The sequence below is a fragment of the Phytophthora cinnamomi genome (assembly GCF_018691715.1).
Source record: "Phytophthora cinnamomi strain GKB4 chromosome Unknown Contig37, whole genome shotgun sequence".
Lineage (NCBI taxonomy): Eukaryota > Oomycota > Peronosporomycetes > Peronosporales > Peronosporaceae > Phytophthora > Phytophthora cinnamomi.
This window is the reverse complement of record NW_027150970.1, coordinates 651,319-673,533: the sequence shown is the minus strand read 5'-3', so window position 1 is coordinate 673,533 and position 22,215 is coordinate 651,319. Positions and strand designations below refer to the sequence as shown.

At 50.4% G+C, this 22,215-nt stretch overlaps 1 protein-coding gene across 1 annotated transcript; it reads left to right on the top strand.

Moving 5' to 3' along the window:
* Positions 1-2,296: 2,296 nt before the first annotated feature.
* On the top strand, positions 2,297-22,205 carry IUM83_11841 (uncharacterized protein; the record flags this gene model as incomplete). The annotated part of the gene is made up of 3 exons (XM_067936427.1): positions 2,297-2,315; positions 2,386-2,438; positions 21,930-22,205. The coding sequence occupies 3 exons, from the start codon at positions 2,297-2,299 to the stop codon at positions 22,203-22,205; spliced, it is 348 nt and encodes a 115-aa protein (XP_067792088.1).
* Positions 22,206-22,215: the final 10 nt, after the last annotated feature.

The window sequence follows — 22,215 nt, the reverse complement described above, 5'->3', positions numbered from 1 at the left end:
CACAGAAATCAGCGACCACACCGGTCAACCACAGTCAGCCGGTAGACTTCATCGTTGTATAGAATATGTAGTTTTTCTTGTAGAAACAGACTGTCGAAACGTGACCCTACCGTTCGGATATGCTTCAGTTACATGGATATGTTGTTCATGTATCGGTTTCCAGCAGGTATCGTGTCCAATGACGAGAACAATTGCCATGCCATGATTGCAGTAGGTAGGTAGATTCCCTTCCTCAGACCCATCACTTATACTCATATATGCTGCAGACGTTTGGAAAAACAGCAGTTGTTGGAAACAATGCACAGATTGGATTACCATAGTGCACATACGGGATCCGCAGGCACTTCTGGATACTAGGTGGGTGGCACCTACCCCAGGCAGGATTGCCAAAATGCTGCTCACCTTACCTTGCTCGAGTAGCAGCGATCAACAGCCCCACAGTATTTTCATTCCCGAACTTCCTCGCATCCTCTCAAGTCCAAGACCACCACTTTCCTCAACCCCACCATGGCGTACCTGCGTGCCATCACTTCCTCCGTCTTCGCTCTGGCCTTCGTGAGCCTGAGTGTGCCGGGCGCTCAAGCAGACGCGTGGACCCAGGCCACCGTGACTGACGCAGACACCACACTGCTACTCTCGGCGGTAGGCGACGTGAGCACCTACAGCTCCGGCGTCGCCACGTTCCTCTGCGTCTACAAGGTCAACAGCTTGGAGACGCAGGCTGGCACGGCCGGTGACATTACCGACTACAACTTCGGCGTTACTGCTTGCAATGCCGGCAGTAAGCAGTTCGTGGGTCGGTGCCCTGACCTGACCACCTATCCTGACTGTGGCAACTACAACATTGTCGTTTCACCGAATTCCGGGAAGCCGAGGGTGGCCACGGTCAACAAGCCGGAGTCTCAGCAGACATCGACGAAGGATTCGCAGCAGAAAACACTGCGCACGTCTCAGCAGACATCGACGGAGGATTCGCAGCAGAAAACACTGCGCACGTCTCAGCAGACATCGACGGAGGATTCGCCGCAGGAAACACAGCGCATATCGCATTAAGAATCTCGTGTCGGCCACACACCCATCGCGGTGACCATGCGCGAGACCGAGACGTTTGCGCTGATCTACATCGACCACAATTCATGTACACAAAGATGTGACTTCGTGAGCGGAGTTCGCACCAAACGGATCGTGATGTCTCGACTCACTAACGTTACGTCTGACATAGCAGTGCTGTACTTTCGCGTACTTGATGATAGCAACACGAAACCATTTGACGCCCTCGTCTTTCAAAGTTGCACAATCGCCTACATGTAGCGTTGGCCTCTTGCGTCTAGAATTTCACTGCAGTGGCGACGTCAACGCCCCCTGATGATCGATTCCTCCGCCACGACTGAACAACTTCCAAGTGAATTTTCTTGATCGCATCCTTTATTGCCTCGGAGCATCTACGCTGTCATCCAAATGCATTTCAGTGTGTTGAAAACACAGTCGATTCACCACTATTTGCTCAGCGTGATTATTGAATTGCTAATACTAATACGGTAATATTTTACAGTCATACCTTTCAAAAAGGTTGGATTAGTTTCAAGGTTTCAAAGTTTAGGATTGCACAAGCCACCGCAACCGAGGCGACGATTCGCCGTGAGGATGCTACCATACTAGTCTATACAACGATGAAGTCTACCGACTGAATGTAGTTGGCTGGTGTGGTCGCTGATTTCTGTGACTGCCGGCCTATACGTGATCGGTGTACGATGCAGCAAACTGGTGGGAAGTAATCGGGCTACCGAAGCATCCGCATCATCCTGTCGCTCTCACAACGTCTGTGCCACCCTGCTTACTCGGTTCAAATCGTGGGTATGTAATGATCGTTGCTCATTATGTACAATAGGTTATAGCAAGCAAGTGGTACTAGCTTAAAAGCGTCCCAGGGGAGATCGCAGCTCGAAACGTTTCAGAGCATCTAATCAATATGGAAATGCTTGGAAAATATTTTTTTTTCGAGCATTGAGTTTGCTAAAAACAAAACTGTATCAGTAGAATTCTTCCAAACCTGCAAGTTTAGAATTTACTTTACGTTGTACTTGATATCAGACCTTATAAGTTAAGTGAAGCGAAGCGAAGTTCGCAACATGTTTCTCCAAGGCGATCCAAGTTGTGGTATCTAGCTCGTTACATTTGGATAGCGGTGGGGGCAATCCCACAAATATTCTCTTTCAGAATATTTTTGGCAACGCCCCCCAAATATCATACATATTCTAGTTAGAAAGTTGTACCTCATTTGCAATCGAGTCGAGAACTGTCTCCAACCCCACGAGGTAAGACGTGCACGTAGGGCGAGCTGCTGTCCGTCATACTTATACTGTGCGTTGCCTTGTGTTGCTGTAGCATTGCTGCTGCGCCGCTATTCCTACAATAGCTCATCATCGTCGCCGCTACGTGTGAGGGTCATCTCATGGCGAAGAAAAGCACCAATTTTGTGAAGCGCTCGGCGCAAGACCTCAGTTCGCTACAATGTCAGTATCCCGGGAAATGTGGCAACGAGAGAGCGCTTAAGGCAAATGGTCAGCGGCACTGGCTTTGCGCTATTCACCGCGACCACCAGAATGCGATGCAAATCAAGGAAGGCAAGTTCCAAACGACAGAAGATTCGTGATTCTACTAATGTAGAAGAGGATCGCGGGACGACGCTCGGGGCTCCAATCTCACGCAGTGGTGATGCTGGGAACGCAGAACGACCTACACGTCTAGAACATGCACGGGATTGCAGCGCGCGTGATCACACAGACGTTGCAACCAACGCTGCGCTGTACACACGCTTCCCCATGTGTCTGTTCAAGTGAATTACACGCATGCGCAAGACCTTCCGCCCATTCACATTCGTGTAGCTGCCGCATCTTCTCCATCCGTCTGCATTGTAGTTCAGGCATTCCCGGTCCCCCCCCCCGCGCAACCAACAGCGGTTCCAGCGTCTCACATCTCCTGTGTTGCGCCTCAGGTGGAATATGGCCACACTGACGAGGATAGCGGCACTCGAGACCAGACCGTTGCGACGGCAGCAACACCGAAGGAGTTCGCCCATGGCTCTCCATCTGTGTTGAGCCTTAACGTTGGCACGAGGCCGTCATCTTGTTTGCAACGCAAAAGTTCTACTATGAATAAAATCACGTAGATGAAGCACAGGGCCCCTCGTTGAAGGTATAGCTTTCAGTCAGGCAAGATGTAATCCGTGATATACACGCGTGAATGTTTTGTCTTCTGATTAGTTTTGCTCTAAGCATCAACTACGAATTTGTTAGCTAGTTGTTTGCTTTTAAGCTGGCTGCGACTTCCCCATTACAATGACTCGATAGTTCTGTTGTGCACTATAGCAATAGCTTTCATGTTGAGAACTGCTGGCACTGCTGACTGTGTAGTTCGAGCTACAGCGTTTGAAACACGATCTTCTTCGCGCTGAAATTCCTTTTCTTTCGCAGGAGAACCGGTAAGTTTATCTAATGTTAATCGGTGAGTGAGTACGATGGAGGACCGATGTCTGACCCGTGAGAGTGCTACATAAGATTGGGCCATGTTGTATGAGAGTGTGACGGGGGCACCAATGCAAAGGTTTAGCTTGTTAGTCACTACTCTATCACGGTCTGGGTTGGTTTGTTGTGCATCCTTCACGAGCGCGCGTACCGTCCCCGCTGGAATATCTCTTTTAATTGCCAACCTTTTCTGCTGAACAAAATGCTGTGAAGTAATGTTCACGATCGGTGATCTGGCGGAGCTAATACTCTTCTCGTTGGTGGCAGCTACGTCTACATTTTGTACGCTACATGCTTTGCATTGTCCGTCCATGTAGGTTCATCTATCATTGCTAAACAGCGCGTGTTGAAGAGATCTATATCAGCTTGTGTAGGCACCTTCTGCCTCAATCTACGAAGAGCACTAAACCACTCTGGATCAAGTTTGCCTCTATTTTGGCTCGTTAAGGTACACACAGTCTAAATACTAAGCCAGATCTCACTTCCGCGTCTTTGAACCACGTTTGACATTTTAACTAGTGGTGTTGAAAGCGAGCTCGGTACTACAGGGTCTAACTGAGCTGCATCGCCTGTAAAATAAACGTCTCTACCTCCGAATAACTCATCCGAGTGACTCGGCCAGATTTCTCGCATCCGCCTATCTATCCAGTACAGCATCCCACACGAAATCATGCTGAATTCGTCAATAATGACGAGGTGCACGTCCTTGAATTGCTGCTGCATGTTTTTCAGCTTAGTCGGACCAGTTTTGGTTTCTGTCAAGGATTTATATGGTACAGAGAATGCAGACTTAGAAAAAGAGGAAAACCCAAGGGCCGAACATAGCGTATTCCCCTTGATGTTAAACGCTGCTGTCCCTTGGTGAACAAGTAGTAGAACGCGTTTTGATGTTCGTCGCGTCGAACCGTGCTCACCGAAGAGTTATGCACGTCTTTCACTACGTGCCGGATCAACCAGCTCTTTCCGGACCCGCCTTCGCCATATATTATCATCTGGAGTGGTTTGCAACTCGACTTTTCCAGCGAACATTTAAACCGTTTTCGAGACTGCTCCATTGCAAGGGCTAACGGCACCCACTGCGATTCGGCCATTGTTTACGTACTATTTTCTCTACTAGTTTCCTCACAGTCATTTATCGGATAGCGATAATGCGATATTTTCCTGGTATTCTCGTGAAATACGTTCCCTAGTGTACGCTGGTCTTGTTTCTCTTTCGACCACGGCTTTAAACACACATTTATAAAATCACGAGCTTTGCTCATGACTTCCGCCGAGTAGGTATGCCTAGGTTTTCAGTCAACGCCATTGAGGTTTCCCGAAGCGACTTCATCCGTTGGCTCTTCTTGAGAATGTTCATCGCCTACACATGGGTTGTCAATAAAAACGTATTCAGAAGCAGGGAAAGAAGAAATACTACATGAATCGCGGGAATTTGTGAGTAGATCTAGCTTGTGTTGCCGGGCCAGCTTAGCATTGGACTCTTGCCGAAGCTGTTCATGCAAATTCTCTTCTTGTACTTCAAAAAAGCGTTTGATACACTGCTCATCAGTCTGTGGCAAGTCTTCCAATGATCGCCAGGGAACATACATAAACACTTCCGAAAAGCAAAAATTTGCGTTCCCCGAAACCAGGTGCATCCACGGGGACTTCTGCACCACCACCACCGCCTTGTTTCGGCGTGTTATCCACCCTTCCCCGTCCACCTGTTTACAGATATCACCACTTTTTTTGCTTTTTGACTATCTCAGGTATCGCTTCATATTCCTCAACGAATGTTGCGAAGCTCATCGACTCGAATAAAGTATCAGCTGGCCGGTTCATGTATGTTCGCTCGATGGGCTAGATTCTAATTGAATTCGAGTTGAATTGGTTCAGTGCAATGAGATCCTCTACTCCCTGCGGCTCCACGCGGTAGTATCTAAGATTATGGCGCAGGACTTTCACTTTTACGACCGATCGCGACTTACTATGCATAGGAAGCGTTCTTAGTAAGATGTAGATCGCCTCGGGAGCACCAACTTCTCTCACAAACAGCGTAGAAATTGCTACGCGTTTCAGAACCGAGTGATACGACAGGTTTGGGTCACACCGCTGGATCGCTCTAGCAATTACGCGTCGAAAGCGTAGCGTATCAGGCTCTGCTTTGCTAATGTAAGTCCCCGCGTACTGCGGCTCCATATGAATTACCGATCAATTGTAGATCCATATTAGCACGCCAACAAGATAGTAAATGCGGTGAATAATTGTTGATCGTGGACACCTCACGTATTAAATGTACCTTTAATGATGGGGTTGCATCCGCGCCAACATTTGTTTCAATGATCGTTTTCTCTTGCAGATTTTTAGGGAATCCAAAGCGACAATTGGAGCTATTTTTCCTACACGATGAGTTTGCATAGCACTCATGCTGTTGTACGCGCTGTGCGGGCCTGGAAAGGTCACATTCCCATTCGACGGTTCCAATTGATGGGGGTCTCAACGCCAAGATATCCACCTTACCGGTGCGATGCACGCCGCATATAGTACACGAACAGCTATCTAATTCTTGTAGTGTTTTCGACAAAACCGATATATGTTTATCAACAAATGCGGCAAGCTCCGCTCGTCCTTCATCGGGTTCTGACGGCTTTAGCACATCTGGGGCATCTTCGATCCAGAGTAAGCAATGAACGTGGGGTGAACCACGCTGCTGAAACTCAACTCTCCAGAAATGATCAATGCACTTGCCTAGTGGTTGTGCTTTACCGCACAAAATAGTATCAAAAAACGTCTGGAAGCGCCGATTAAAATGCCTCGCACTGATGTCGGGGTTTTGATTCAAGTATTTTCTTCGCTCTTCAAAAGAAAGTTGCCTGCATTCTGCTAGCGTCAGGGCGGGGTTACATGCTCGAGCGAAGTCCGGCCAAATAGAGTCAGCGGCGCTCAAGGTTAAAAAGAAAGTAGGCCACCTTGTTGGTAGCACACGGTTCCCAATCATGGTCATTAAATCGTCGCGGGCGTTGGACCAGTACAACCCACTACCCCGTACTACCCGAAAAAATGGCTTTAACAAATCTAACACCTGGATTGCAGCATTGAGTTCTTCTTTTTCGTTAGACGGATGTCCGCAATCGCTTCTGGGACTTTGATCACGCCCACACCCTGCAGTTTCTACTGCCGCGGCACGGCTGTCCGTAACACGAACTCGTCTCACCAGGCCATCGATTTGTCTTCTCTGAATCAAATTCATGCAGAAAAACTTGAAATTCACGTGAATTAAAAAACGTCTGGCATGCCACCTCATAAGGTGTGCGCAGAAGTCGGCTAAGCTGTACTCGTGCATTCTACCTTCATTATCATTAACCGCGTGATATCCTCCTTTTCCATCCGGAAACAACGTAGGGAAGCAACACAGCATTAAATGCTCCGTCCCGTATTCATCTATCGGATGTTCTTGACGTCGCAGCTCACCAATAGGAATAGCAGGATCCGATACATTTACACCTGCAGCTCTCATCAGCTGTTCTAGTTCGCTCTCTTTATTGCCCTGACTGCCTGCAAGTTCAAAAGATTCAGTTAGATTGTCAAGTACGTCACTTCTTTCATCATCTCCATTTGCGCTCGCCAATTGAGATTGAGCAAACACGCTCGTGTCATCGTACTGGGTAGTGCATGTTGCACAGTCTTCCGTGCTGCAGGTGGGGTCGAGCGCCGGATCCTGGAATTCGTCCGTCACACAATCTGGTAAAGTCGGCGAATCATGCTCACTGCTAGTGACGGGATAATCACGATTCTCGCTGTTGACCTGCTGAGTGTGACCTCTTAGCTCCTGTACCTCCTCATCTGTTACAGATATCGTTGGTATGTCTTGTGCGGTGTCTACCTCTTCTAGCGCACGGAGATTTTCCTCCGAAATCGAGACGTCTTTGTAGAGATCGTTGTTAGCAATCAGACACTTCAACGCACTCCGCACCAATGCAGGCCGGATGCGAAAATACTTTGTGGTTTTGTCCGACTTTGACGCTAGAAAAACAACCCCACATTCCCTCAACGGCCTCGGTAGTTCTCTTACTCTTGCTCCAGGGTCATTACAATAATTTATAGCATTGCCTCGAGTGAATTCTTGGCCGTCACGGTAGAGATTCACACACGTAGTGAACGAGATCCCCAACCCGACCAATCTTGCATCCATTCGATTAAGTACAGCCAGTTCTTTAGGCACCTCACAGATTCGGAATCCACTGCTCCGACAGAACTTAGGTGTGCTTCGTGAGCATTGATCACACAGCCAACTCGACTGCGTTGACTGTGTGTCCCCGCCAGACACACTCGAGACAAGACCCTCCGGTATAATTTCCACTGCTCCTTCATCGTTGCGAAGGGGATAAAAAACCTGGATTCAGATTCGTACCATCTTAACACGGCATTCACTGAGTTTGCGAGCTCCCCACAGCTTCCGCATACGCGAAACAGTGGGTCATCGATGCCCCCGAAAAACGCTACAACGTACACAATTGTCGCTAGGTGAGTCTCCCAGACCAGAAGTCCGTACGAGAAACACTAACCTTTTTTGTCATCCTCGATATTTTCTTCATCGTCTGCATTCAATCGAAGCATCGACTTCTTTCTCCGCTTGTTGCGAGGAAGCTGCTGAGTATCTGCGTTCCGTTTTTTTGTTTCCTCGTGTCGCGCGAGCTGGGCTCTGGTGCGCTCTGCTTCTACGTCATCAACAGACACCGTAGGCTTTGGTGTTGCTTTAGGCTTTGGCGTCTCTTTACGATACTGGACTGTAGATTTTGCAATTGCGTCAGAGCACGTTTTGCGGCTTTCGCGCGTCGTGTCAACGTGGCAGCTCTTGCCATCGTCTTGCCAAATGGTCTGGATGCTCATTCAGAGGTGAAGCGACGGATATTGTGAGGACTCCCCCAGCATCAACAAACCCACTCTACGGCTTAAATCTGCTAGATTTTGGGTGAGCCTCACCCGGAGTATGGTCCACTGTCAGCTTCTTCTGTTTTGCAACTCTGCAACTATATCTGCACATCTTCACCCCTTGAATCCATTTCCGCTACAGCAGTTGTAAAGTATGGCATTCAGGCAAGCTCTAGGCATCGACTTCAACTAAAATGACTTTCAGCTATCGTATAATCACATAAAGTGGCACAACTGCTAGCAAATACAAGGCACGCAAGATCTCTTCATAGAAGTAACAGCGCCCGTCGTTTTTTTCAGTGTCAAATCACTCTTTTGCATTCAAATCTGCTACATGAAATGAACTATCTTACAGCCTCAACACTCACTCGCGCGTAGTTATTGTGAAAAGCACTCAGAATGTCTAATCGGATAGTAAATCGGCTGATTTAGTGCCTTATTTAGATACGGGAACCCTTATTTATTTCGACCCATCCCTTATTTAGAATTGTGTACCCCTAATTATAATCGGTCTTATGCTGCATCGCGTCAAAGCTATTTTAGAGTCGGAATCGATTTGGTCTCTAAATAGGCTGAAATGTCAGCTCCAACCTCGGCATTCCGAGGAAGTTCGCACAAATAAATCCACCGAGCAGGTGGCTATGCAAACACTAGCCAAGATATCCGTCAAAATAGGAGGAATCAACAGGACGAGTAGAACCAGCGTCCGTGTCGACGACGCGGAGTTTCGCTTCGACCCAGAGGGTAGCTTTGATGACCTCTACGCGATAGCGGAAGAGCGCATCGTAGCCACGCTAGCTGCTTTCGATATTAGAACGCTGCGCCCTGATACTAATCTCTACGCTAAGCCAAGTCAAGGCGCCACTCAGCAGGGCTGGGTGGCTTTAACTGAGTCAAATTGGACTGCCGTTGTGGCCACGGTCCGATCCAACTTCCAGCGGCGTCGCAAGGACACAGGGCCGCTCTGCTTGGAGCTATTCTCATTTGCTGTCAGGGAAAATCAGGCAGGCGACACAACGCGGCGACGTGCAACACGTAATCGTATTCAACAGGCTGCGGAAGACATCGACGAGTTCCTTGCAGACCGACCCGACGTTCAGGTTGGTGTCATCGCTCGTACGCACTGGGAGATGACCCAAGCGCGTCAGCCAGCAGGGACTACCGTTGCTGTTCCCGAGACTGCAACGTTTCGGCAGATGCAACACCTGGATGCCGTGGGAGCTGCCAACCCTCCTACGGACCGTGACGAGGCCGTGTTCCAAACCATGCCTGTCCGCATCAGCGGCTCGACCGAGCTACAACTTACGTTTAACGTTCAGAGCCTACGCGCCATACTCGGCCTGCCAAGTCACAACGCAATGGGAAGCGGAATCTTCTCAGCGTTTGTCCCGCCACCGGAACCCGAGGAAGACATAGAAGACGTAGACCACCAGGAGGACTAGGAAAACAAGAGACACACTTTTTTTCTAATGTTTTTACTCGGTTTTACAGCTTTGCTCCCTCGCTCCGCTCGGGGATTGCCTCGCGCCCGCCCCACCTCCTCCTCACCTTCCGTCCTCCCCGCGGCCTCCATGAATCTCCAGCTCGCGGGTGAACACCGCGTCTTCCACACTGCAATCTCCGTAGCCGCAGTGGCGAAACAGATTCACACCAACGTCGTCGCTCTTCACACAGGCACGCATCGCGACTTCCAGCACCAGTTCAGGGTACATTGGGAAGGCGAGGTTTGCATGTCGAGCCAACCATCTCTTCAACTGCCCAAACATCACCTCGATAGGATTAAACTGTGGGCAGTACGGAGGCAGATACAACAGAACAGCACCACAAGCGTGGACAGCAGCCTCCAGCTCTCCGTACATGTGAATACGCGCGTTGTCAATCACAACGATGGATCTAGGTAACGGCCAGGGGTTTAACATCGGCACCTCCTCCCGCATAAAAGCTCGGTGGAACTCCACTCGCGTGTACGTGCCGCGAGTACAGTTCCACGAAAGAAAGCCGCTGACATCACACGCAGCTAGAATGCTGACGCACTTCCCACGGGAGAACGGGACGCGCACTACAGCACGTGAACCTCTGGCCGACCAGGCGTAGCGCCTCATACTATCGAGGCCGTTCTTCGACGTCTCGTCCACGAAGACGAGCTGCTCCGGGTACTTGTACGAGCACTTCATCTTCGCCAGGAAGTCCTCGATCTCGCGAGGGACAGCCTCACGAGCCCTGCGCTCCAGAACTTTCCTGAAGAGCCCCAAATCGAACTTGAGTACACGCAACAAAGCTGACGCGCTGAAGCCACTGGTACCAGCTCCAAACCTGTGACGAAGAGCAGTCTGCAACTCTTCCATGTAAAAGCATGGGTGGACCTTCACATAGTCTGCAACGAATCGCTGGACGTGAGGGGGCTGTCTCGTCTTCTTTAATCGCTTACATGCCATCACGTGGCCGTTACGTTTGAACTGCTGGTACCATCGAAGTACCGTACGCGAGCTGATGCCGAATATGTGGCCGACACGCTTGCATGGCACACCATACGCGTAATGCAGCACCACAGCTCTCCATCGAAATTCTGCGGCATACATCATGTCTCCGCTGTCTCTCTCCCTCACCACTCTGTTGTGACAAGATGGCTTTAGAGCCCAGTTCCCAACTCCTATTTAAGCCGACTTACTCAGATTACTACCCACATTAACTTCTTATTCAGTATAAATTACCACGTATCGTTTTTGCTCACAGCCCTGATTTACAGAGCTATACGGAGTGACAAAATCACCGGTTTTCACAATAGTTCTGGATGAAAGCAACCTGTACCGTTCAATGCCCACAGCCAAACGTCGTGGATGCTGCGACCCCGTGTCGTGTGTTCGTTTCTCCAGTTCACACACTGATGTGGTCACCGCTCTTACTGCGCGTAAGCGGAGCACAAGCTCTCACTTTCTTGCTCCCTTCGTCTGCCATGTCGTAGTCAGACTCGTCATCGCAGGATTGGGTACCCATGCCCGACGAGGTTGCTGGAGACTTGGACTTCGGAGACGACGGCAAGGCCTCTCCCTGGGTCTTGCGCTTCTTGGAGGGGGGCTCCTCTTCGTAGATTTTGAAGGTATTGTCGCGCTCGTACTGCACACTGCCTTTCGCAATGTCCGCATAGAACCCAACGCCGTTGACTTGGTGGAACGTGTACACCGCACCAGGGCGGAATTCCTGATCCCTTCTTCTGCTTCGCGTCCCAAACCGTTACCTGATCAAGGTAGGGCTTTCTCTTCAGAGGCGTCAGGTCATGCAACGCATCCGCCGTCAACTCGAACACGGAGCGTTGACTGGCGTCAATCCCAGTAACGCGGGTTCCACGACCTCCAATAACACGCTCCGAAGAAAGACAGCACAGCTCGAGCGTCACGCTCACATCCACAGCCGGCTCGGTAGCCGAGATGAACTCGCGGAAATCAGCGACGCACGAAAAGAGGTTGATCTCCGCCTCTTCTCTCTGCTTCTGCACGTCATTTTGGATAGCCTTCAGCAGCTCCATGGTTGGTCTTGCAAAATGCGTCGAATGTTCAGGGGTGAGTGTGTAGCACTGCTCAAAAGCAAAAGTGAGCTGAGCGAAGATGCGAGGGATGATCGTATCCTTCTGTGTCGTCAGTGGAATCCTTCGCTCGTCGGGAACCTGTGCATCATAGCGTGGTTCGTATGAACATTGGATCAACAAATATCTTATCGGTTCCGCTCCATTCTAGCTTATACTGTTCAACAGTTACTATTTTTAGACTCGCGGCGGTGTACTTCTCCACCAGTACGTATGACATACTATATACATTACCAGGCATTCAAAAATAGATATTTTGACTGAAGACACGCTTTGAAAAAGCCTGAAACCCAGAATGGATACGTACTATAAAAAGAGAGTTTGGGACGTTTTAGAGGTGCGGGAAGACTTTTGCTGCTCAATGCAGTATTTTCTACGAATGTCCATACTTTTACTCTATCATATTGGCGCGGCCCTGTCGCGGGTACTTTCGGGTAACTCAGTTAGGTATCCTGATCGAGCTGCACTTCACTTCTTGCCTGTTTATCGGTGTATCTCTACACGGAATCATGGACTGATGATTCGATGATTCCCTAACGTGTAGCATTACTTCTTTCTCTGCTGTGCCGCAAAATTTCCTCTACTTCGCGTTCCATCCTCACGGCAGCTGCTCACAGTTCTACCGGTTGCCATATGCAATGCGGTTTGCATAACCATACTCACAGTTCTACCTGCTGCAACTATCAACCTGCAAAATTCAACGTTGTGAGGCTTCGCACGACGGCGCACTGTTGAAGTAGAAAGTGTTCTACCTGCTGCAACAATCCATCTACTAACATCCAATGTTGTGAGGATTTGCGCGACGCGCTTTGTGTGGTGCACCGTAGAAGTAGAAAGATATTCACGACCAGGTTACCAATCCAATATCACTGAAGGAGATTGAGTTTTCTTAAATTCTGCTATTGAATAACGACGAGCCGCACGAACAGGGACTAATTTCCACATGCAATGATCGGGATCGGACTCAACGAACCCGCAAGATATCGTTATCTCCTCGCCTTGTTCGATTGCTCGGTTAGCAAACAAACCACAGCACGTTTCCCCGGCTACCTCCCAACGCTAAACATTGCAGTTCGGCTAGCAGGTATGGTTACCGAACCGAGCCATACCACCAACGTAACGTGCGTCGATGACCTCCTTGTCTGTCATAACCATGCCGTACGTGTTTTGCGAACGCCGCGCTTCCTGTATGCCATTAGTTCAAAATTAGTACTTACCCTCGCATCGGCTCTCGATACGCGTACCGCTCGCACTCGATTCGCATACATTTCCCGACTCAAAACCTCACCGACGTACTGCGCGACGAGGTCGTCCTTTGCGATTGCCACATCTATGACGAGAGAGATCCCTTTTCCTTCGATAGGTTTGAGACCTATTGCTGCGTGGTCACCTCGTTGCATCCGCTGATTTCCGCACGTTATTGTCGAAAAGCAATGACCTGCAACGCATTCAAACTTGGCCTTAGAAGTTTTGTTAGCATAGTGTATACATATACATCCGAGCATTGTCCACACGAAAATACCGCTCGATTTTCGCAGCCAGGGCCGCAGGTATCTCACCAGTCGGTACGGGCGGCACAGTGGCAGTACGGGATTTCCTGTCGCGGAAATTAGTCCATAAGAGCGCCGTTAGCTTTGCAATCATCACAATTGCATTTTCCCTTTAAAACCTGAGCTTACCGGTGGTTCTTTGCGAGACCTACGAATGTAGATGTTCTGCGAAACGTCTTCATACTCGGTATATACCCCAATTACAGAACGCTGCTGCATTATGATCGATTCGATTAACACATCGTCATAGCTTGCAACACGGTTTTCTTAGGTGCCCCTACCGTTTGTGGTCGCGAACCCTGCCAGAGAAGCTCATGCCCTTCTCTCGTCAAAACCAGATCCATCTTTAGTTGTTTCATTGAGTGCGTAGATCCAATCTCCACAACCTGCACACAAAACAAAAGTGACGCTACCTAGCCATCGATCTAAACCAGTTTTGTAGGTCCCATCCTTACGTAGTACTTGACGACTCATCACAGAATGTGCCCTCCAGTCTCCGGTACGCTTGCTTCCAGCACCATCCTCGCTGCAGCCGCACAGTTTCAAGGTACCTCATGTAGCCAACTCTCGTTTCTACAAACATCGACGACTTCCTACCTGAATATCAACTATACACCGATTTCTTGCCCATCAACAGCCAAATACATTCACGATAACCTACACCACCCCAGTACCAAGGTCCCGCTACAAATACACCAAAACCAGACAGCATCAGGCATCAAGTTCGCTACGGAAGTACTCTACGACTCATACCTGTCCGGAATGGTCATCCAGCGCTCCAGTAAGTGTTGGTATCTCCTGTTGTTTCAGCAGCAGTGGCAGAAACATATCCATTCAGTTTTTTTTAATCTGCTGACATTATCCCGACCTGACGCTGTAGCACCAGGGTCTCTTGAGAGTATTCCTCCTCGCCTTCAATGCTGGAGGTGCACTTTCAGAGGTGGTCCCAGCTGACGAATGGAGTCCGAGTTGTCGGGCTCGTAGTGCATACTACGTTGTCATAGATCACAACATATTGGACGCTACGCGGGCAGTACCTGGAGTCGAACAAGGGCTCTAACTGCAGAGATGGGTTTGCTCGTCAAATGGCTTGGAGCTGAGGATGGAGGTGCGGGTGATCCTGTCGTGGCCGCGGGTGTTACAGACTCCAGCGACAGTTGACCCACCGTCTCAGTAAAATAAAATAATTATTTTTCCGAGCTCTGGTCACTACGCGCTAAGTGCACTGAATCAACACGGACTTCATTAGATGAAAGTAACACACAATATATGTTCGTCTGACGCGTTCATTTTTCACTGAGCAGTCGAGTGCATGGTTTGTATTGTTTGTGTTGAAAAGAAACTCAAATTGGTTGCTCCAACGAACTTGAATTGCTTTACTTTTTCAGACGCCCAATTGATATCTACTTCACAATGCACGGGGAGTTGATCGTGCAGCTTTGGACACAACGTACAGTCCACGTTTTCAGTCGGAGGGGGTGAAACAACACTCAAATTTAGCAGGAGCGTTCAAGCTAAATCGATCCCCTGGCATTTGAGAGCCATGAACAGCCTGCAGACTCAGCCCCACGGTCTGGTTGGTCCTACGAACCGTAGGCTGCGATTCCCTGCTTGATGCTGGATCGGTCTTATGCGGGCTTTAACGACCGATACATCTACGTTTGGCAGGGAACTCTGCCACTTACTATGGACGTCATTCTTGAGCTGGACAATTCCAGGAGGCCCAGACCGCGATCGCGTACGCTGTCGTCGCCGCTGTGTTCTAGGGCTGGGAGACCGCCTGTCAGAAGACATCCTGCCAGAAGACCTCCTGCCAGAAGACCTCCTGCCAGAGTGAACTACTGCTGCCAGAGTTGGCAACAGTAGTTCACCTTGACCCATAGGATTTGTAGCGGATTTGCAGACTATAACGCCCGTCCCACAAGCCAAACATGTTTGGGGCGGGTCGCACCTCTTCTCTTTATGTCTTTTTTATAGCTAATAAAGTGGAGGTCGGGTTGCAGCACATTTTCGCTTTTTCCTTGAGAAATTCACTTGCGAGTCAGTGAGACTTTTGCTCACAGTTAAGCATGGCCAGCCGCGCAGAAGAAGCCTAGAAGTGCAGCGTATATGTCGTCGGAACCGGCCCACGGAGAAGACTTGTTGGGACCGAATCATATCCCAGTCAGCTCGCGGCACGGTATACTGGTGTTGCGGAGGCTCGGGCCACGTGCGTTTGTCGGAGACGACGACGGCAAGCACACATATCGAGGCCGCTGCGCATGCCAGAGCCGTGTCGCCTGGATTCATGACGAGAGAGAATGACAAATGTTACGATAGATCTGTCAATGCGTGTCTATAGCAGAAAAAGAGACCAAAAGACCTCTGCTACCTCTTGTTGGGAGTGTACATGGTGAGGGGTCGTTTGATTGGCGGATTCTCTTTCTGCGACCTCTTTTTTTGACTGCGACCCACCCCTTTCAACATGTTTGGGATTTCTCACTTGTTTTCAGTATGTTCGTTTCCCTAACCGTTTCTGCAAACATGGGCTGTATCAACAACCTTTCGCATTCCACCGCGAGAATCAAGCACCGACACGCCAAGGCACTTGGGTCTTCTAACCGCAGTTTGCCAACGGAATCTCGTCATTCTAGTGGGGAAAGCTGCATCGAGGCCAGAATCACAAGTACCAGCCGAGCGGTAGAACCGAACGGTAGCAATCTGTGACCCAAGAGTGAGCGCAAATTGACTAACCCAAGAGGTGTGATTGAACTGCGTGCGGACAGCTCTCTCCTCATGCATAGTGCTGTAGACGAGCATTTAATGCATCAGTGCAGCAGTGCCACCTCAGAAATCACCATTTCTGGTAAACCTATCGTCTGGGCAAACATTTTTTTAATACAGAAGTACGTAATAAAATACACACTACTCCGAAAACACATTTTTTATGACGAAGCAAGTAAATACTTCGAAGTACTTGGTAACGACAGAAAACAAAATGCCTTTGTGTTCATAGAGGTGCTAATCCATATCTACTGTACCATGCCAACATGGCTTCTACGACGACCATGCTGGTCGGGTTAGAGCACGGCATCAAATCTGTGAAATGCGTTGCTTCGTCTTTAAGTACTAATAGATATTTGTCTCCTTGAAAATTGTCTCCATGTGACAAGAAGTCGAAATGCAATGCACCATTCCGCTCCCCATGGACGCTGTAAAATCGCCGCGCCCTTAATGTGCTTGCATAGTAGACAGTTGGATAAAAACCGCTCTACGTGAGGGCGAAGCTTGTGAACGTCGAAGTGCCGTCGGACGCTTTCGGTCATCGCGTCACGGCCACGATGTCCTTGCGATCCACAATGTGTCACTACTAGCAACCGCTGTATGAGAGACTGCGCTTTAGCCGGTATCCACAATTTGATTCCGACGAACCAGCCTGTCTCGTCATCGCCGGTAGCCGAACGGGGATTTTCATCGAGATGCTGCTGCTGTGCTACAATAATTGATGTGAGTGTCGGCCACATCAAATTTGGATCATCGAGTGGACGTAGTGTAGCTGAGCGGGGTGCTGCCGCACCTTGTTGTTCGCTCGCTGTGGTGGTCGAGTGACTGTGATCATGCTTCGGTCTTTTTTCCGGGTCGGCTGTTCAACCACTTCATCGCTGTTGCGCTTCCGCAGGGTCATTGCGTTCAGACGCACTGTCGGATCGTGGTTGCTGGTCCATCTTGACAGCATGTCGGCCCAAGTGTTCGATTCACAGTCGATATGTTCAATTTCGTGCCGATGTTCCATTAAATTTGTAGACCATCGAAGGAGCTTACCGCGAATGTGCTTCTTAACCTCTTTACCAGTTGCAAAGATGTAAACGAGGTTGCGGTGGTCGCAGTATAGTTTAAAGCCTATCGGTCTCAGTAGGAGATAGTTGAGTTTATCGCACGCGCAGATGATGGGATACGCTTCTTTCTCCAATATACTCCAGCTGCATTGCGAATCTGTGAATGTACCACTTAAACAGATCAGGAGTTCATGTTGCTGCTAGTGTATTTCTTTTTCTTGTTGCCATTGGGTGACTTGAGACACTATGGCTGACCAGCCAACATTATTTGCATCCGTTAGCAAGCACAAAGGCGCTTCTTCCTTTGGGAATGACATGGTCGCACTTGTCGACAGTAAATTCTTTAGTTGATCGTAGGAGTTTCTTTCGTCGTCACTCAGCTCCATGCCTATTCCTGCGGCTACTCGCTTCGTACGTTTAGCAGCTCGACAGAGTGCTGCATCCAGTGCATCTTGCAGCAGACGCGACATTCTTGCGTAGTTGATCAGCGAATCTCGCATCCAGTTCGACGCGCAGAGGAATTGTTGCAATCCCCCCGCCGTCGTCGGGTATGGTAGCGCCTGAAGTGCACGGATCCTCTCTGGATCATGACGCACTCCGTCTCCCGTGATTAGTTTGCCGCACCAGCGGAGTTCACGTTCAAAAAGACTGGATTTGTTAGGACTGATCTTAAATCCGAAGTGGTCCAGTAATTCAACCAAACGCTCGAGTTGTGCCAGATAAGTAGGCGCTTCGTTGGCGAAAAGTAGCAAGTCATCTATCTATGCAATAAGATGTTTGTGTAGGAGTTCTACTAAGCTCTTCTGAACAGTTGATTGAAAAACCAGTGCAGCGTCTGTACACCCTTGCGGCACTCGTCGTGGGGTATACACTTTATTGTGAGTCATGTAAGACAACCACTCTTGGCATTCTTCGGCTAGGGCTATCTGCCAATTGCCCTTAATGAAATCGTACAATCAAAAAAACTTTGTGCCCTTTACATCTTCTAGGTCGACGTCGACGTCAGTCATCACGCCTACTACCGCTTCGACCAGTGCGTTGTGCGGTATCGGGAACTGAAGCCGAAGGCAAAACCCAAAGCCGAGACAGGGGGCGCAGAAGACTCGAGGCGCCGGCACCAACTGGTAAGTCACAACCCATCGCCAGTCATTGGACCAAACTCCCCCGTCACTAATTGGCCTAAACTGGTCGGTGACGATGGCTCGTCGACGGTCCCAAGTCAAGCGCGGGCGGTTGCAGCCCGCTAAGTACGGTGCGAACCAACTGGCAAGATCCGAACTTATGAGTCGGCGGCGCCTGTCCCCAGTCGTCGGTGGCATTTCAGCGGCCGTTTGAATCGTCGGTAGCGCCGTCACGTCGCAGAGAAAGGGCCGAATAGTCGTGAGTTACAATTGGCGGTCCAAAACGGACGCGTTTATACTTGATATTTGTATTGATCGATAGGAAACTTAAGAGAAGACAAGATAAGCCTTCGGGCAACAATAACAGAACAGCTTTTCCTCCCAACCAGCAGCGAACGACCTGCAGCTCAAGGTAAATGTGGCGAGGCCGGTGAAACTTGAATCGTCCAGGTGTACGGTGGCCAGCCCGGAGAAGTGGGTAAATGCACTTCTCGGGAAGGTAAACCCTTGAACGCAGCCCCGTAAGCCTTAAACGCAGGTTACGGGGGCCGCGGACGAGGATGGCGGGTGACCTTGTGAGTTCCCTGTCGGTGTCGTTTATCTTCGGGGAGCCTGGATAGGTCACCGGATGAGTTGTTTGATGGTTTGGAGGCCTTGACCAGTCAGGCGTGACGTTCACTTACTTGAACGCACTATTCAAATGGCCGAGAGGTCGAAGCAGTGCAGGAACCAGGGTTGCTACCACGAGTTAGAACCCCAGAATATACACCCTTCCAGATAACCAATACAAATACAGAGTTATACACAAACAAATAGCCGCCACTTATTCTTAAACCCTCGGGCAGTGGGTCGTATACCAGTCAACTATCAACGTTCAAGGCACTGGTCAGCCTAGAACGCTTCTTCCTTCACGCCCACCACTCTCCGAAGAGATATACACACAAACCAAATACAATCGCTCCTTGTATGCAGTTGATCAACTATTCCCGGGGGTGACTGCAAACTAACCACCCGAGATAACCTTGTGAACATGAAATGGGTAACCACTCTTACCTACACGCAGTGGGCTCAACTGGGATATGGAATACGCGGATCACTTCAGCGCCGGAGCACCTGATCCCCACGTAATTGGGTTTGAGTGTGTGGGAGCTCCGCGCTGACCTTGTCCACGTGATCAGCGGACCCGATTCCTGGCTGGTACTTGCTTCCACTTGCGCAATAGGGGGTAAAACGAACTCTCTGTTTTTTTATCTGCTAGACTATCGCTAGGGGTATGTAAAGGTATCCTTCTTTGGTGTTCTTCTATGTTCATCGTCGTGCGTCTGGAGAAAAATTTGATGTGGTTATACTTGGGGTAGCTTGTCTTGACTTGAATATACCAGCCGTTTTTGCCTTGACTTGAATATATACGTCTTGGATTGATTATACTGGCCAGCTGTTGACGTCGACGCTTCCGGGCTGGATCTTGCACAGCTTCAAGATACGTATCTTTGTCCGTGACTGGCTTATCGGAGGCTTCGTACACAACTGCGGGCAAGGTTCCACGAGTCTGCGCATACTTGATACTGAGCTTCATAGTCAGTCGTCCTTCAACGCAAGTGTATCCGAGATCTGCTTTCAGGAATAACCTGCACTCAGGGACTTTGCCTTGCCTGGGGCTCTGCGGTCAAGGGTAGGACGACTCCACTCTGTAGTGTGACGCTTGTCTGGGCTTGCCTCGGGTGGCCAGCGGTCTGGGCACTGTGCATTTGCCTTCACGGGAATATCTAGGCTCCGGGTGCACGAAATCTGTGTGCGTTCAAAACCTAGACGAGGCGGGACACCATACACAATACATTCGTGCAGGTGTTTTCGACGTTCCGCTTTGTGTCAACCCGCTTAAGGACGGAGGCGGCTTGGACGGAGATCCGCGCGCAGGGTTTCTCGTCTCAACGCGGTCTCCCAAGCCTAAAGGGCCCATCCTAGGTTTCTTCGCACTTCGTACCGCGGAACACAATCGAATTCCGACTCAGAGCTTGTCGCACGGTACACAGACGGGTCCGGGGACACTCCCGCCAATCAGAATGGCAGATTTAGCCACGTCACCGACCGGGTCAGTAAGCAATTGGTGGCTTTCGGGAAAATCCTTTCCGGCCTCGTGTCAACCGTTCCTTCCAGTCATGGTCTGTCATAGAGAAATTTCCCTTCGAACTGGCACATCATGGCTGGACCCAAGACCAACGGGGCTGACCTTGGACGCAGTTCGGTTGAACGTGATCGTGGACGGCTTCCACACTTGCGTACGCTTCTCTGCCCTTTCGCAGCTAGTCGACAACTGTCAGCTATGCGGCCAAGGCATGCTCCAGCTGAAATCAAGTTCCCAAGTTCCATATCATCGCGAAAGCTTCTACAAACACGCGAACCGGCGCTCAGTCACCACCAAAGCAGCATCTCGGCTACTCAAGCGGCGTGGCAGCATGGCACCAGCGGAAAAGGGCGCGCGCAAAGCGCAAAAACAATCGGATGACGCGCAGTGGCGCGACGATCAGTCAGGGGGCGCGAAAGAAGCGCCCGGGTCGCGCAAGGCGACGGAGGAGGGGCCTGCCTCGGATGACGGGCACCTGGAGAGCAAGCAGGGGGGAGGCGACGAAGAGAAGGTCGCGGCAGTGGTAATGGCGGTGGCGCGGGCGACGGCGGGTTCAGGCAATGGCGCCGAATCGAAAGGCGATAGCAGAAGCTCCGGCGAGGATCTCGAAGAGTCCAAAGGCCGGGGCGCGGACGCCCCGGCCTCAGGTGCGGGCAGCACGGGACCTGACGCGCATTCGCTCCTTCATCCAGGGTGGCGAGAGCGTGGCCTGGTGTCCAACGCGGAGTACGCTGGGATCTCCGCGTCAAGGCTCGTCCCTGCGTCCAGTTTCTCATTTGTTGACGGTGGATGTCAGCGGCCAGCGAATTGGCTCGTGCTGCCGTGTTACGCTGACAGCGAACCGCTCCAGTTTGTCGGCGTCGGAAATGGCGTGCCGCAATGGGGCTCACCTGCATGACGGCTATTGCGGCTTGGAGGCGTTGCAGATTCTTGAACGCTTCTCGGACCAAGATTTGACTGACCTAGAGTCCATCCTCGGCGTAGGCGTGCGCTCAAGTATCCTCCAGCCCGTTGATCAGCCGCCAGCAGTCAGCAACATCACGCTCATGTTGGGATCACTCACGATGCAAGACAATTCGCGTCGGTCCTGACCGCATTCGAGCCTTGGCACCTCGCGGAAAACGCGATGAACACGCTCTCCAATTTAAAGCGGTTGCTCGTCCAGTATCGACAGGTCAAGGCTGCTCTCGAGGCCAGCGCGACTACCTCCGTCCGAGATGTGGTGAACTTGCGAACAGACAACGATGCGCTGGTCCTTGGGCAACGGATTGAGTCACCGCGGACGCCCACGCCGTTGGCTCAGATCGCGTTCGAGAATCTGATATTGGTAATCGAAGATCCGGACCCGGTGCTGACTTCGTCGCACCGTTACTTTGGGATCAAGATGTGCTTCTACCGCCGGAAGAGCAAGCCGCAGACCGTGGGGTTCCCAAACTACGCGCCGCAGAAGAGTGAGACTCAATTCCTGAATCTCCGCTGGAGCGCAGAGTTGTACACGGCGATTCTCCCGCTGAACAAGCACGGCAAGATCGTAAAGCCCAAGCTCCCCTGGGAGCGCATGTTCGCTGAGCGCACCTAGGTCTTCTATT